Genomic DNA, 16572 nt, shown 5'->3' on the forward strand with positions numbered 1-16572 from the left:
GAAAAGGAGGATCTTACGATATATGAAGTTGAGTAAAGCAGATGCTTGAAGAACTTTTGGCGAGATTCAGAGGTACAAGGCAGTATCTTAAAAGGCAGAATAACAGCGACCTACATGACTTAACATTTGTGAGAAGTTACAGTATTTGGATTTTCTGGCTGTATCCTCAACTTGGGACTGAGAAACTGTCCGAACTGAATCATACATACAATATTTATAATTACTTTTTATATCTATGTGCTGGGTTCCCATATTCCTCTGGTGGTTCGTTTGGCTAGTGCTTATAAACATGTATTTTTTGTCTGCATTACCCTGTCCTTGACATTGTATGGTTTTATTGGAAAGTAACACATAGATGATTGGTGCTTTGTGTTGCTTTGTACCTGCTGTGGCAATATCTGTAAATTACGATATAGGTTCATATCAATATATAGTTAGATATCTATCTATATCATTCATTTTTTTTTTGTATTGTATTTTCTTATTGGCCATCAGACTAGACCCAGACAAAGGAGACGAGCACGCTGGACTAATTTGCGATCGCGTCGCAAGCGTAAATGTTCTAGCGAGGAGGAAAGCGAGGAGTCTGACAGCGACGATGACTCGGATGAAGGATCGCAAGGGGAAGAAAAGAAAGAGGAAGGCGTGCCAGGCGAAGACGACGAGCCTTGCAAGAAATGTAGCTTACCCAACCATCCGGAGCTGGTTAGTGCTTCACCCACAATCCATACTTTCCGGCACACTCGCCCAACACACATCGTACATCTGAACTTCATACTATTTGCTGGAGTGACTCTGTGGTTTGACCATACACACACAACTAATTACACACACATTTTTGCCATTATCACTACAGTTAACATGCTAACTAATTCTTATTTTGCAATTCATTGTAAAAAGGTTTTACATGTAGCAAATTTGGGGGGCCAAGAGAGGAAAGTCTTATCAAACCACTGTAAAGCCAATAATAGGGTGGTCCTATTCCCATACCTTTTACTGCATGTATCAAGTGTGCTTTGTACAATTTGTTTAAACTGAACAAGTGACACTGGAGATAATCCAATGAGTCAAGTTCTTGGGATCATATTCTCCAGAGCATAAATACAAAATTCATATTTTCTGGCACGTTTTTATGCTCCACATACGTGCTTTAACCGCAACACACAGTGTACATCTCTTCTCTCCTACCTCTGCCTTCTCGGCTGCTAATAATTTCCTATGCCTAGAAGAGTATCTCCCCACACACGCATTATTTTCATTAACACATTCGTTTTATATACACTCATAGTCTGACCTGTGTGACTAATTTGTTGTGTCAAATTAAGAGACTCTCGGAAATTAATGGAAAATTAGCATTCTGACCCAAATCAAAATATTTAAGCTGTTTTAAACAAAGAACAAAGTACTTTCCTGAAATTAAATTCTTTAATCCAGGGGTGCTCAAGACTCACACCCCTGCCCCCTCCTACCTCCCCCCAACAGGTCAGGGTTTCAGGATTTCTCTGCTTCAGCAGAGGGTAACTCAATCAGTCCCTGCTTCAGCACAGCAAGCTCAATCAGAAGCTCAGTCTTCGACTGTATTCATAGATCTGTCACTAATATACCCTCCATGTGGGGTTGAATTGGGAATGCAAATTGTAAACCAGCTATCTAGCAAATGACTCCATATAAGCATGCAGGCAGCTGTTTACAAGTGTCAGGAGATTGTAACCCCTTGTTGCTTCTCATGCAGATCTTGCTGTGCGACTCCTGTGACAGCGGGTACCATACAGCCTGTCTACGACCACCTCTCATGTTGATTCCAGATGGAGAATGGTTTTGTCCTCCTTGCCAGCATGTACGATTCATCTTGTATTTTGCGCTGTCTGTGTGATATGTCTGCTCTCTAGCTTTATTTTCAGGCCTACCACCTGCTAGTGTTCACGTGGCGATTCTTGCTGTTACTTGCCCAGAGGCAGCACAGAGCGCTTTTTCATGCAGACTTCAGAGACTTTGCTAACAAACTCTTTCCTCCGCCTCTGCGATCAGGCTGTGTGAAGATTGATCTGATGTTAAAAGTGGGAGGGGCATAGCAGTGGGAGGGGCATATAGCAGTCATGTTAAGTTCCGTTTTGTGCTCATGGATCATTAATACAACACAGTTTAAAAAAATCAAGCATTGAAAAAATGAGCGTGAAATCAGACACTATTGTATAGTATGGTGAAGAACCTATCTTTATTTATTTTTTTAATTAAAAAAAATTTTTTTATTACAAAATGGCACTTCCAATGGTCTAATGTTGTTTCCAGAAGTTTACAACACATGCTTTCATCCTCTGTACATTCACGTGAGTACATTCACGTGAGTGCATAATGTACATTGCAACATAGTATAATACACTTTAAATAGAACATGCTAGGCTGTGTAAATGTAGCTGAGCGCACTTTGCTTCTATTTTTAAGGCAGCAAAACATGAAAAATCCTATTTTATTTATTTAATAAATCTGTTCTGTTGTATTAGATAATACTGTGTGCATTGTTTTTTAAACTACTATTGCCATTTTTAATGATTTTTTTTTTTTTTTTAATGTACTGATCATCATCCTTTGGTTGCAATAACAACCATTTAGAAAGTCATATCCACTTCATCTTTTGAAACGGGTGCTCACACACCCAAACAGTTTGGTTGCTGTGTTCCAAACAGCAGACTGTCTATTACTCTGAAAGCTGTAACAATAATGCGTTACACTTTGTAATATAATGTTACATATCAGCTGCAGCGTTTCACAGACTGCAGCACAAAGTTAGAAGGCGGCCATTATGTTAGGCACATAATCAGGATTTTGACAGATTTATAACAGTAGCACCAAACGATTGCCAGCTTAGGTAAGCATGTACAATTGTATATTGCCACATTCTTTACATATATAAATCAGAAAGGAAGGTGGGGGGGAGTAGTATTCCGGCCTTAAAGATGCAATGCCATTTTGCACCAAAGTAACCTAATGGCAGGAATAGAATTGGTGACATATTGCAGTTATGCCTATCAAAGTAAGCCAGATAAGTTTATGCACTGGTTCGTTTTATGGCAGGAAGACTTGTGCATAAACCTAAATACTCTATCACGGGGTGGGAAAATGTAAACACTGCGCTCCACTGCTTTATACTTCAGAGTAGCTGTTTAAAGTAAAAACTGCACAACCTCTTAAAACAGACTAAAGCTTTTGTTTGTCTGATTTGTCTATAAAGACATCAACCGTCAATGTTTAATCTAGTAAACCTATCACTGTCGTTGGTTTAATTTGATCCTACGAGGAGTCGCACTCTTTAGTGATGTCCAAGAGACCAGAGGTCATCACACTAAAAATAGTATGCACGCATACACACCCTTTTGCTACCCTAGATGGAAGTTGACCTTTAAAAATCAGGAACTGTAAGGTAACACCGTAAAATGGTTTCGTTCTAACTTGAAGCACTCATTCTGTTAGCAGTAATTGACATAAAAATATTGTCTGCAGTCATACATTATTGTAACCCTGTTTTTGGTAACGGACGATTAACAATAATGCCTGTTCCTGCTCCTCATTGCTGGAAGAGATGATGGTGATTGTTGGAATTGGAGCTTATTACTCACACACAAAATAGGCAAGGGCCCCCATGTGTCAGTCTAGCGCTGACTTTTTAGGATGCTGAACTATTGTAAACCAGATTTATGCTCCTGGGAAACTAACCATTTGAAATGTTTCTACCTCTTTACTAGAAATTACTGTGTGAGAAGATGGAAGAACAGTTGCAGGAGTTGGATGTGGTCCTGAAAAAGAAAGAGCGAGCAGAGAGAAGGTAGGTACTTCCATTGCATGATGTGTGGGTGTCGTGGCAACATCAGGGAAGAGTAATGGTTAATAAAATCCTGTAGCGTTTCAGTTTAACGTTTATGAAAGCTTGAAAGCCCAGAGGTGTCAGAGTTGGGTGTGTCTTTCAGTAATGAACGCTTCGGTGCAATTTCTTGTTCTGTATTCACTTTTGCAGCAATAGAATACAGAATATTCATTGGAACACCGAAATAAAAATTAAATGTAAGAGTTAGTTTGGGGCAGAAACATCCAGTTTTTTAAATCTGCGTCCCAATCTGCATTGAAGTTTTTATATTTGCTCAAATATGGGGGTTACAATAAACAGTTTATTGAATTTGTTCCTATGGCCTTGGACATAGTACAGGCGCACGACCGAAAGCGTGATGTCACGCGCGCCTGTACTTGCCGAGATTCGTGGCCTGCATGTGTGCGCGATGGGGTGCTTTACGGAGTTGTTTCGCCCTCATTGGGCGAACTGCTCACGGGACCCGGTTGTTGCACGGCAAATTCAAACAAGGTTGTGGCCCTGTCGCGCTTCTGCTCGCACTATACACATGCACAATGGACGCAGCCTATGCCTACCACAGGTTAAGTATGGATAACCTGCCTCCTGGTCGTCATGAGACCTTAATCCAGTTCTTATTTCCAAACAATAAAAAATTAAAGTGGCTACGTTGAAATGTGAACTGGGAAACGGGTCTGTTCCATCTCGGATATCCGATTGACAATAATGCAATTGTGCCAATCATAATAAAAACAATTTAATGTACAGTATTGCTTAAAGCTGCAGACCAAGCAATATCCTACATGTGTTTTTTTAATACATCAGTTCTGTACTATGAGAAAATAATTGTAGCATTTAAAAAAAATGACATTTTTAACGTATTATAATGTAACAATACTTTTTTGTTTCTATAGCAACCAGTTGCAAAGTCACATCCCTTTCCTCTTCTGAAACAGGCTCTGGCGCACCCTTTTTGAGCCCTGCCCTGTCTAGCAGTGCAACAATTGTATCTAGTTGACTGCCTGGTCACACGATCTTCCCCAAAGAACTTTGCATCTTTGGTCCTCTTCTGTTGCCATTTAGTGAACCCCCGAGCTGAATCTTCGCCGATCGATCGGCAACTGGGCTAATTACTTATCATTGTGTGGATTGTATTGATGCACATATTATGGGGGGGGAAATAAATTAAAACGCAGCTTGAACTGCTACTTTAAAGTACTGTCATTCAGTATCAAAGAAAACAAACACTTTGTTTATATTTGTCGTTTTCTTCTTTCCGTTGTAGGAAAGAGCGATTAGTTTATGTGGGAATCAGCATTGAGAACATAATTCCTACCCAAGTAAGTCCGTGATCTGCAGTCATTATAGATAAAAACCGGACGGTATTTACATTTTTTGTAACACATTTTTTTGTATTTGAACTTCAGCAGGAAACGGAGGTACCAGAAGTGCAGGAAAAAGAAGAAAAGAAGAAAAAACCAAAGTTGTTGGAAAGGCGATCAACAAGGACTAGGAAATGTATAAGTTACAGGTAGGAACTGCCTGCGTGTTATAGTCCAGCGGTGCTCAACTCCAGTCCTTAAGATCCCCCAACAGGTAAGGACTTCAGGATATTCCTGCTTCAGCACAGGTGGCTCAATGAGAGGTTGTCTTTGACTGAGCCACCTGCACTGAAGCTGTGATATCCTGAAAACCTGACCTGTTTGGGGGGCATGAGGACTGGGGTTGAGCATCCCTGTTATAGGCAATAATACACTTCAACCCGTCAGTGCTGTGGAGATTCAAGTACTATCGCAGTGGGAGCGTCTTAGAAAACACTATTGTTTATTTTAAATTTATAAAGCGCCAACATATTCTTTAGTACAGTACAATGGGGGTACAGAGATTGGATCATTACATCAACAGAGTTGCATACAAATAAGGACAAACAGATACAGAACGTAATGAGAGCCCTGTTAGTGAGAGCTTACAATCTAGAGAGAATGAGGGACAATGTTGAAACAAAAAGGATAAAGTGGATGCTCATTGTGGGGCTTGTATACCTCCGGTTGGAGTATGGTCAAGCCTGACAGCTGAGCCCATTAAAGTTGATAGTGGGGATGTTACATAGCGAGGAGATTGGTCCAGCCACACATCTGGTGCCAATGGGGTTGGAGGGGAGGCAGGGGGGCGTTGTATTTAGGAGGTAAGGCGAGTAGGCTTCCTTGAAAAGATGAGTTTTGAGGGAGTTTTTAAACATCTAAAAGCTGGCGGAGAGTCTGGTATGTGGTAGGAAATACCAGAGAGGGGGGCATCACGAGAGAAGTCTTGCGGGGGAGTGAGATGAGGAAAAAGTGGATGTGATGGGCTGGGCATAGGGGGCGTTTAGAGATATATATATTTTGGGATTCGGGCATTGCACAGCTTTGTGACAGTAATCACAATTATGCCAAAAAGACAAGATCCATTCTCCTTTTCTTGATCCAAAAAAAAGCTATTGCGAATTGTTTACATTCCTTTTAACTCTAATTAAGCCTTTTAAACATTCCCACTATAAAAAATGATTTGGCAAAGAACCTTTGTCTTTCACTGCTCCCATGTCTTAAGCTGCAGTTCTACACAGGACCAAACTGGACTTACGGTCACAAACCTTCTAGCATTGGAGATCCGAAGCCACTTGTACTGTATCTTGCGAAACCCGTTTCCCTTTACATGGCAGTCATTGTGACTGGAAGCTAGCATATCACTAACTAGGCCAGTGGTTTTCAACTTTTTGTGGTTAAGGAACCCCAGAATTAGATTGTGAAATTCTGAGGTACCGCCACCCCCTTCTCACGCCCCCTTTCGCACCCTCTCACCCTACAACCCCCCCCCCCCCTCTCGCCTCCCCTCAAAGTTTGTAAATGCACCCATACCCCTGCCCCTCTTGAGTGTCTGTTTTTCAAATGGATGTATTTGACTAGATCTAGTATTTCAGATGTACAGATAGGATCTGGGAGCGTTTCATTTGCAATGCAATACAATTGCAATTGCAATGCAAGCCACACTGGCACAGAAGGGGTTAAAAATGAACACCTACGTCATGTTCTCACAATCGGGAGGCGTTTCTGATGTGTGCAGTGCACTTCTAATTCGAGATTAACCATGATTATCTCTCTGCACGCCTGCGTGCTTGTAGATTTGATGAATTTGACGAAGCGATTGACGAAGCGATAGAGGAAGACATCAGAGATGCAGATGGAGGGGTTGGTAGGTAGATTCCAATCCCGTCTTTCCACTCAGAGATTCTGCACTCACTTTATTCATTACTCAAATAGAGGATGGTACTGTGTTGGCTATTAAAGGTATCACGCCTATCTTACTTTTCTTTGTGTGTACATTACAGCGACACTAGTGCATTTGTACAATGCACGGGGTGAGGAACTTAAGCGCTTGCCGGCTGGCCTATTTTAGTGTCCGCTTTCTGTCGGTATTATGGTAATGTCTGGCAGTTTGCAAAGACCGAGTATTAGAACATGTAGAGAATATTTCTTGACGTTTCTGAGATATTCGGCATTCATATTTATATATATATATATATATATATATATATATATATATATATATATATATATATATATATATATATATATACATACATAATAGTGACACTTGTGCTATTGACTTAAACGCAAGGGGAGGCGTTAGGAGCATGTGCAGGGCCGACATTTTTTTAGTCCCAACTTTCTGTCTGCACTATGATGCCTGGCAGTTTGAAAACACTTTAGGTAAAAGGACATATAGAGAATAATTCCATTATTTCAACACAGATATTTTTTTTTTAATCCCCCTTCCCTTAATAAACCCTGACACAATCAGAGCTCTTCAGTAAGTCACAGTACTGTTAAGCATACAAGATCTAATTTGCATTCATTAACAGATACTATGCCCCCTGGTGCTTTTCATTTTTGCATTCATTTTGGTGCTCAAATGCATAATATTCCATGCTCACCTTTTTCACTTTAGAGACAAGCGGATGCACTTTATTTCCTAGCTATGGTTTGTAAAGCCGTTCTTATTGCTGCATCAATAGGACTGTGTGCACCAACCTGCTTTCAGATATAACTTTGCTACTGAAGAAATGCTTCCAAGTTCCAGTCTGTTTGCTCTCCCGCTGTTGGCAATCTGTAATCCAGTCCTGGTTTTGAAAAGATATTTAATTATTTCACAAGAGACCCTTTTTTTTCCCCCTGTGGCTCAGGGTTTCAGTGCAATGCACCATTGATATAACTTGCCGTGGGATTATTTATTTCCTTGTGTGTCAGGAGGGGGCCGAGGCAAGGACATGTCCAATATCACTGGTCACCGTGGCAAGGACATTTCCACCATCCTGGAAGGAGAGAGGACAGAGGGCAAAAGGCCACAGAGGGCTGTCACCAGGCGTAAAAAACGCCGGCGGCTGAACGACCTCGACAGTGACAGCAACATGGATGAGGAGGAAAGCGAGGAGGAATTCAGGATCAGTGATGGGTCAGTCTGCATTTAATACATAAATAAGAGAATCCAGCCTGTGTGGTTTTATAGAGCTTGTGTGGCAGGATACCAAGTCCTTTAGTTTAGATCGCAAAGAACACACATTGTGCAGAAGTTAAATGTGGGAGTTGAGTTGTTAGTTCCTGAGCAGTGTGCCCGTTGCTGCATATTCATATAATTGCTCCATTTTGTCTCGTGTTCTTTATATTTACATCACCCGTGTGATCGCTAATGTCAAACCCTTTGCTGTCAGAAGCACCAGAGTATTTATGGGCTTGTTCCTCGTGTTGTACAGCTGTCCCGTCCATGCAGTAAAGTGAGAATGTATCTCTTAACCCCTTTCCCAGTGTGATTTGGCTTTCACAGCAGCAATGGAGGGAGCCCATCCAGGTCCAACTTCCGTGTTAGGACCATGTCGATGGGCTCCCTCCGCTTCCGGGTAATGCCCGGCACCATAGATGGGACCCGAGGAGGGAGTGTGGCTCAATGTTTTCAGGGCATCCAAGTCCTAGTTAGAATCTGGAACAGTCATGTTCTTCTAATAACAGTATTCATGTTTCCCTCAAAATACTTGTCCCCTGAAATTTTATTTCAAATTTGCTAATATTCAAGAGTACTTCTGAAAAGGATATTAACCAGACACCCACTGTTTTGCTCTGCCATGGATACGTTATGAGTCACGTTCATAACGAGTAGTAGTAATACACTGTGTAGTATCTTTTTTTTCTTTTGCTTACTCTTCTGGTGAAGATGGCTACATAGCATGTACATTCTGTATCCCCCCTCTTTAATGTAACGCTTGATGCTTTCTAGGTCTCAAGGGGAGTTTGTTGTGTCTGAGGACAATGCGGAGGAGAGTGACGAAGATCAGCAGTCCAACGACAGCGACTTTGGGGCGCGCAAGCCGCGGCGGCACTACAGGCGGCCAATGCGGCAAAGCAGGCGCCTGAAGCGGAAGACAACAAGGAGGAAGTATTCAGACGATGATGAAGAGGAGGAATCTGAGGAGGATGCGCAGGAGGAAAGTGGTGAGGGAACTCGCTCTCTAATTACACCTGCTTATCAGACGCCAACGTTCCGCAGCTTCTTACAATGGGGGGTGCAAGCTTCTTACAATGGGGGGTGCAAGACGGTGACATGTACGCAGCATGACTAATCTGACAGCACTTCTTGGTTAGTTCCTGATCTGTAGTTCATATGGGTAATTAGCATGAACACATTTCATATGTTTTCATTTTGATTTTAAATTACATTTCTTTGTTTTTTTTTCCTTCATGCGGATTTAGTTTATTTTTTTATTGTTTTTATTTTACTTGATAGTGCCTTTAATAAACAAAACAGCAAAATACTAAATGTTTGTTCTGCCGGCATGCGTTCCTAGCTAAAAATACATCTGCAAAGGTGCGATCCGTGGTACAGTTTTGACCAATGTTATGTCTGTTGGCTTTTAGCTCTGCACCTTTTTAATGCTCTATACCAGGGGGACGCAAACTTTTCCCCCTGCGCCCCCCTACCGGCGGTCACCTCACTCCCGCGCCCCCCCTAACCCCCACTCACCGGCGTCATTTTGACGCCGCGTTGCCATGGCGACGAAGGAAGCCGCCGGAGCCTAGGTAAGTGAAGGTTTACAGAGGCCCTGCAGCTCCCCCGGCACTTAATTTAAGTGCCTTCGGGAAGCGCGCAGGGCCTCTGTAAACCCCGTCCCCCCATCCTCCCCCCCCCCCACCCTGCCGGCAGTCGCGCGCCCCCCAGTTTGCGAACCGCTGCTCTATACCAGCGGTGTCCAAGTCCAGTCCTCAAGAGCCACTAACAGGTCAGGTTTTCATGATATCCCAGCTGTTGGTGGCCCTTGACTACTGGAGTTGGCCTGCCCTGCTCTGTACACCGACTCATTTATTTTCTTAAGATGAAGCATTGGTAAAATAGTCATATCCTTTATAGTTATTAGTCTAGCTACTTATGGATTGTGTGCTTAATATGAATTAAAAGGAAGTAATGCAAAAATAACCAAGTTGCTTAATGTGTCGCAGTACTTTACTCTTGTATTGAATGGATTGTACCTTTTTAAAGGTGTCTAACTATTTACTGAGAAGAATGAGACTGTTTCCCCAGTAATAGAGTATCCTACCATTTATAATGGCACTATGCCCTTCTAGATGCCAATGGCTGCACCTTGGAAGACTTCAAATGTAAATGTAGCCCCAATCGTCCCAAAATTACCCACGGAAGAGTCCGTCCTGGCTGAGGAATGGATTGCCGTAACCATGAGCATTTCCACAGACGTGCATAATGCACATACTAACAATGACCGCTTTGGGTCTTTGCAGAAACTGCAGAGTCCAGCGACTACAGCGACGATTATCTGGAAACCAGGAGGAGGAGGTCAAGGAGGAACCAGAAACAGCAGGTCAACTACAAGGAGGACACCGAAAGTGAGGGCTCACAGAAAGGTGCTCGCAGCGGCAAGGAGATGAGACGAGTACTCAAACGCAGGTTCTCCAGCTCCGAAAGCAACGGTACGATAAGGATCTACAAAATAATGACTAGTAATCCTTTCTCTGCTAATACTGATTATTTGACCGTAACTCCAGGTTTAGATTGTGTGATGTAAAGCAGCCAGGTTGCCAAACTTGTTGCCTGCTATGTTGTGCCTTAGATTAGGTGTAGAGAAAAGTTCAATTATTAAAGCTAATATTTAGCATAAAATAAAGCTGGATACCATGTATCTTATGGAGGGGTAAGTATGTTCAAAGCTTATGCAGCTTTGGTAGAAGGGCTTCAATCAATGTTGGTGTTGCCTCTTTTCACAAACATTTGTTACATTTGCATATTCCCTAAAGGAGCATTCCATGGGAAAAAGTCTCCCCCATAGGTGGGAAGCAGGGGGGTGCCCGGAGAAAAAAACACGTTCATTTCAGTACCTGGGACTCCTGCTTCCCGAGTTACTTACCTCTGAAGGTGCTGCCTGTATCTCATAGAGGTTTAAAGCTCCCGTGTGACGCGGACCAATAGGAAGCCACGTCATCATCCATCGTGGCTTCCTATTGGCCTGCTTGATGTAAAAGCTTTAAACCCCTCCATATTGTTCACCCTGAAGGGGGCCGTACGGGGGACAGGTATCAAGAAGCAGGAGGTCAGCAGCGATTAAATTGACCCCTAGCATCCCTCCAATGCTTGAAAACTACGGCGGCATTAACTGATATATATATATATATAAAGAACTGGCTATATAGACCTGAATGAGCTAGGACATGTAACTTATTCTTTGATCCTCTATTTTAACCTACCCTTTTTATTCACATTTATTTATATATTTTTTTTATTAGTTTTCACTGACAGAAACCTTTTTAGAAGATTTTTAAAATCTGTTAGACTGGTTCCTCATAAATGTGCGCATAAGGGTGGGCAAAATGCATTTTGAACGTCCCATAAATACACAATTATTTCTCTATGGTCACCGAAGCAGAAGAAAAAGACCCGAACATTTGCTGCTTTTAGCTTTGTAGTGGGAGCTATATTTTCCATTTAAATATAATATTGTTGGGATGAAAGCAGGTTGTTCAGTAAACATCGAAACACAGAATTTGATGGCCGATAAAAGCCATATGGTCATCCTAGTCCATTTTCCTAGCGCAATAAAGCCGTAGTCGCTGAAGTGTATGGTTTTCTGCTGTGAGTTTTCTATTCATTGTACTTCACCCATCTCTTTCAGAGAGCGATTCGGAGGATGGGAAGCAGCCGAAAGGGAGGAAACATGTACTGCGTAAACGCATGCGAAGTTCAAATGACGAATGCTCAGAAGAGGAGAAACCTGTCCGAAAGCGAGTAAATCGCATCGAGACGGACGATGAGGACGAGGAAGGAGATGTCAAGGTTGGAGAGGCAGAGAAGCCTTCTACAGTAGACAAGACTTCTGCCCCAAGCACCCTCCAAGAAAGCACTAAGAAGCCGCCTTACAGGATAGAGAGCGACGACGAAGATGACTTTGATAACGTAGGGAAGGATGAGAGCCCGTTGGACTATAGCCTGGTGGATTTACCTTCCACCAATGGACAGAGCCCGGGAAAAACTATTGAGAACTTAATTGGGAAACCAAGTGAAAAGAGTCAAACCTCTAAGGACACATCAGCCAACATCAGCCAGGCTTCCAATGGGACGGTTAGCAGTCAGGAAGCAGTAGTGCCAGAGGAAGACGAGGATGAACTATTGAGAGTAACTGACCTTGTGGATTATGTCTGTAACAGTGAACAGTTATAAGACTTTTCTTCTTCCATTTTGTGCTAATTTATTCCACAGTAGCTCATACCAGCGGGCCAGTTACGAAATGCAGTTTTATTCCTCCTAGAAAACCTCTCCACTACAAACGTTACCTTTTTATAGATGCGAACGTTTGACCAGTCCTGCAGTCTTTCTGTGAAGTGACCAGTTTTTGAACTTTCAAAGATGAATAATTTCTGTCAATTGTTTTTTTTTTTTTTTTTTTTTTTTTTTTTATGTTTTATTTTTATTTTTAATCCTCATTTTCTCTCATTGCATTTGTGGTCATGGGTAATTTCACTGACTGAAACCATCCCAGAAAACTTTGAAAAGATGTAAGACTTTTGTGGTTCCTCAGAAATTTGTGAATAGGGGGGGTGGGCAAAATGCATTCCAGACGTCCCACAAATACACAATTATTTTTTTTCTTTGGGGACAGGGAGGAGAATACAGAAGGAAGGAAGGCAGAGCGGGGACATGGCATAAGCACTTGTTGCTTTTAGCTTTTTCATATGAGATATATATTCTATTTAAATATTCAGTACTTAGGTTACGATAAACAGGCAGTTATAAATAATAATAAAAACAAAAAAAAAAATACCAACTACTTTACTGTGGCATTTGTGAGTCTTAGGCCTACACTTGGTCACCCTGTTTTTGTTTTTTGGAAACCTATACTAGGTTTCAAGGTGATCACAAGATATACTTTTAACCACTTCTGTGTCAGAAAGTCCTGTAACACTTTACATTGCAAGTTGTTGATGTCTTTTATAAAGTCTCTGAACCAGAATCCTTTTTTGCTTTAAAATCTACAGAAACCCTGAAAGGCATTTTAATTGTGATAGTAGGAGCTGTCCCATGCAGCTTAGACCTTTTGTAACTGGAGTGCGGCACAATATTGCATAATCTTAAAAACTGCCCTCTGTTGTGACGTGTTATGGGGGTTTTGTGATGGCACCATACTGGTCCAATTAGGACTCGTAGGGGTATACTCGGTAGTGTGATAGTCATTTTCGTTCATTAATGGCCATTAGTGAGTGATGACTGTCGTACTTTAGTGAATATACCCCCATACGGTCTACTTCAAATTGAAGAAAGCTGGTGGAAAAAGTATATTTCTCGTATTTTTCTTGCTAATCTATCTAGATGTTGTAGGAAGTTCTGACGGTACCTTTAGCCCCTGAGATGTTCCAACAAAACAGTTAATTACTTTTTAGGCAACCTGTATATTTAAAGGTGCGTTATCTGCAAAATACTTTCACATAGACGTTTAAAAAATAGAAGCTACAATCTATATCTGGGATACCACATTCTGAGAAGGAATAAATATGTAGACATCATGAAAAGAAAAAGTTCTTGAAGGCAACATCGACAATGTTTTAAAAGACAAACACCTTTAAAAATGAGACAAAGTTTTCAGGTTTTAAAAAATAAGGAAAAGTAAGGGGTTTGAAGGAACAATATCATAAGCATTGGCATACCCAGAATCCTTTGTGTATGTCCTGGCACACTCTTGCTGTTACCATTAATTGTTTTGGCATGGACCATTACTACGCTATATTGGGCCTGAAATGTGCTTCCCTTTGTACTCTCCCTATAAAGAAAGGGAACATGTGTGAACAGTGTTTGTGCATGCACTCTTAAACCTCTGCAACATTGCACCATCCTGTCTTTGGCAAAACTTGGGGAACCATGCGTTGTGTGATATGTGAATGCTGATAATAGGCAGTGTGTAGCATAATATTGAGTACTAGACTTTTAATCTGCAGAAAATTAACTGATAAGAGCCTGATGCTCAGATCAACTAAATTGAACTAAGTGCAGAAGTGGCCCAACTCAAGTCCTCAAAGGCCACCAACAGGCCAGGTATTGTGGATATCCCTGCTTCAACACAGGTGACTCAGTCAGAATGCCTGAGCCACTGATTGAGCCACCTGGGCTGAAGCTGGGTTATTCCTAATACCTGGCTTGTTTGTGGCCCTTGAGGACTGGAGTTGGACACCCCTGAACTAAGGTTTAGCTCATGCACCAAAAAATGAACTAAGGCTTAGAAATGTTTAAACCTAGGCCTAAGTGCTAATCTGTTTTCAAAGCTGTATTAGTTCTTGCAAAATAGTCGTTTTCTACACAAGTGCCACCAATTATCTATGTACAATAGGACACCCCTAACGCATCTAAGAAATGAGTTGGTATAACATAAGATTGTGCTGTATTATAATCATCTCTGGTGTGGAAGGTTGTTTTTGAAGGGCAAGCCTTGACCCGTACTGAAAAATTACTTTAGACTCTTGGTAAAAGATTGAGTATCTATGCATTTCAAGCCATCCAAAGCACGCCCCTTCTCAAAGTAAACAAAAATCCAACTAAAAATAGCTGCAATCTTCAATATTGCTAAAATGCCAATTTATCCGAGTCCCTTCTATGCCTTTGCATGACTATACGTGGTCAGACAATTAGAGTTTGCAGTTGTAGGTCTTGAAAAGCACCATTAATGTTTAATTGATTCTAGCTCGAAACATTTTCAGACCCACGGAGCAGAGAGCTGTTTACGTGATGCACACGTGTAAAAGGTGCTTTTTAACAGTGCAGTTCCTCCCAAATTGTTTTTGACAAACTGAAAATCAAAACATTCCTAAAAATTATACAACATTGTGTTTACAGGCTCCTTGCCTCTGCTTCTAACTTCCATATTCAATACGGTACAAAGTTGCTAATCCATACTGAGCAATCATGTAAACTACTTTCCACCATATTAAATATGGTCTAAAGGCCTTTATTAATAATGCTGTGAAGCAGTCTCCCCCTGGCTTGCGAAGATTTTAGCTTTATCCATTCAATGATTCATTTGAGTTGAGCTGAAATCTTCCCAGGCTACAGAGACTGGTTCACAGAATAAAGAATCGGGGCCTATGCAAGGAATTAACAAACCTTGGGTTTTTAAAAGCCTATCAATTTAGAGGCAGGCATCTCTGGAGTGCTGTAGCATACAATAAAATGATTATGGTAGAAGGCCTGAAAAGTTTTGCTAAGAGGCTACAACAACAAATGAATTAAGTACAATAGATTGCACCTTTTTATATGAATATCAGCAGTTGCCATTGCTAGAGTTGGATTACTTTGAACCAGAAGTTAGATTGTTGGGGGTACTTGATTGCATCTTCAAATTCAAAGTTCTAAGTTTATCCCAAGCTATTTCCAAATAAAAGTGACTCATTTCTAAACCTTTTTGAATTGTTGTGTTTACCTCATAAAGCAGCACCCCTCCCTCCCGTGGTTCCTTTTGGTTTCTACACAACCTGACCCGAGTTGAGGTCCTCCAGAGCTGAGCTTCCCAGGTTCAGCCGTCCCAAAGGGAATCTGTGATGTCCTATTCCAATGGTGCAGATAATAGAGAGGAGTGCTGCACACCTCAAAGGAAAAAATGATACAGTTACCGGTGCTCCAATGTAAGAACGACAGCCTGCAGTCAGTCCTGGGTACATGGAAGAAGGAACAGAGGGCACAACGGGTTTTAGCAAATGAAAACTCATTTATTGAGCCAACACTGTTTTCATTTGCTAAAACCCATTGTGCCCTCTGTTCCTTCTTCCCTATTCCAATGGTGCAACAGGTTACTGTTGAGCAGCTGAAGGACGGCTGTAGCGGCCATACTGTTTCGTTTTCCCTGGATAAGAATGAAACACCGATCACAAAACAGCATGTTGTGAACCCAAAGCAGAGAATATTGTAATCTGCTCTGTAGATAAGATTCTGTACAGAACAAATTGAGCAGCTTTGTTTAATACACACACACACACACACACACACACACACACACACACACACACACACACACACACACACACACACACACACACACACACACACACACACACTAGCAAAGCACAAAAACTCAGTTTTTTATGTTTTAGTTGGGACACTAATTATGTGTATTATGGAAAATAATGTCATTTCATAAGGTAAAGGAAAATATATAAGTATTAGTA

The 16572-nt window shown here is 41.4% G+C and overlaps 1 protein-coding gene across 3 annotated transcripts in view; it reads left to right on the forward strand.

Moving 5' to 3' along the window:
• RSF1 (remodeling and spacing factor 1) overlaps nucleotides 1–15807 on the forward strand; it is a 51340-nt gene extending 35533 nt beyond the window's left edge. For all 3 annotated transcript variants that reach the window (XM_075592626.1, XM_075592627.1, XM_075592629.1), the window contains 10 exons: nucleotides 496–705; nucleotides 1733–1837; nucleotides 3741–3820; nucleotides 5124–5178; nucleotides 5266–5369; nucleotides 6996–7066; nucleotides 8122–8326; nucleotides 9143–9357; nucleotides 10657–10845; nucleotides 12042–15807. In XM_075592626.1, the coding sequence (XP_075448741.1) occupies nucleotides 496–705; nucleotides 1733–1837; nucleotides 3741–3820; nucleotides 5124–5178; nucleotides 5266–5369; nucleotides 6996–7066; nucleotides 8122–8326; nucleotides 9143–9357; nucleotides 10657–10845; nucleotides 12042–12586 (1779 nt within the window). In that variant the 3' untranslated portion in view covers nucleotides 12587–15807. The remainder of the gene's footprint in view (nucleotides 1–495; nucleotides 706–1732; nucleotides 1838–3740; nucleotides 3821–5123; nucleotides 5179–5265; nucleotides 5370–6995; nucleotides 7067–8121; nucleotides 8327–9142; nucleotides 9358–10656; nucleotides 10846–12041) is intronic.
• Nucleotides 15808–16572: the final 765 nt, after the last annotated feature.

This window comes from Ascaphus truei, chromosome 3, assembly GCF_040206685.1.
Source record: "Ascaphus truei isolate aAscTru1 chromosome 3, aAscTru1.hap1, whole genome shotgun sequence".
Taxonomy (NCBI): Eukaryota; Metazoa; Chordata; class Amphibia; order Anura; family Ascaphidae; genus Ascaphus; species Ascaphus truei.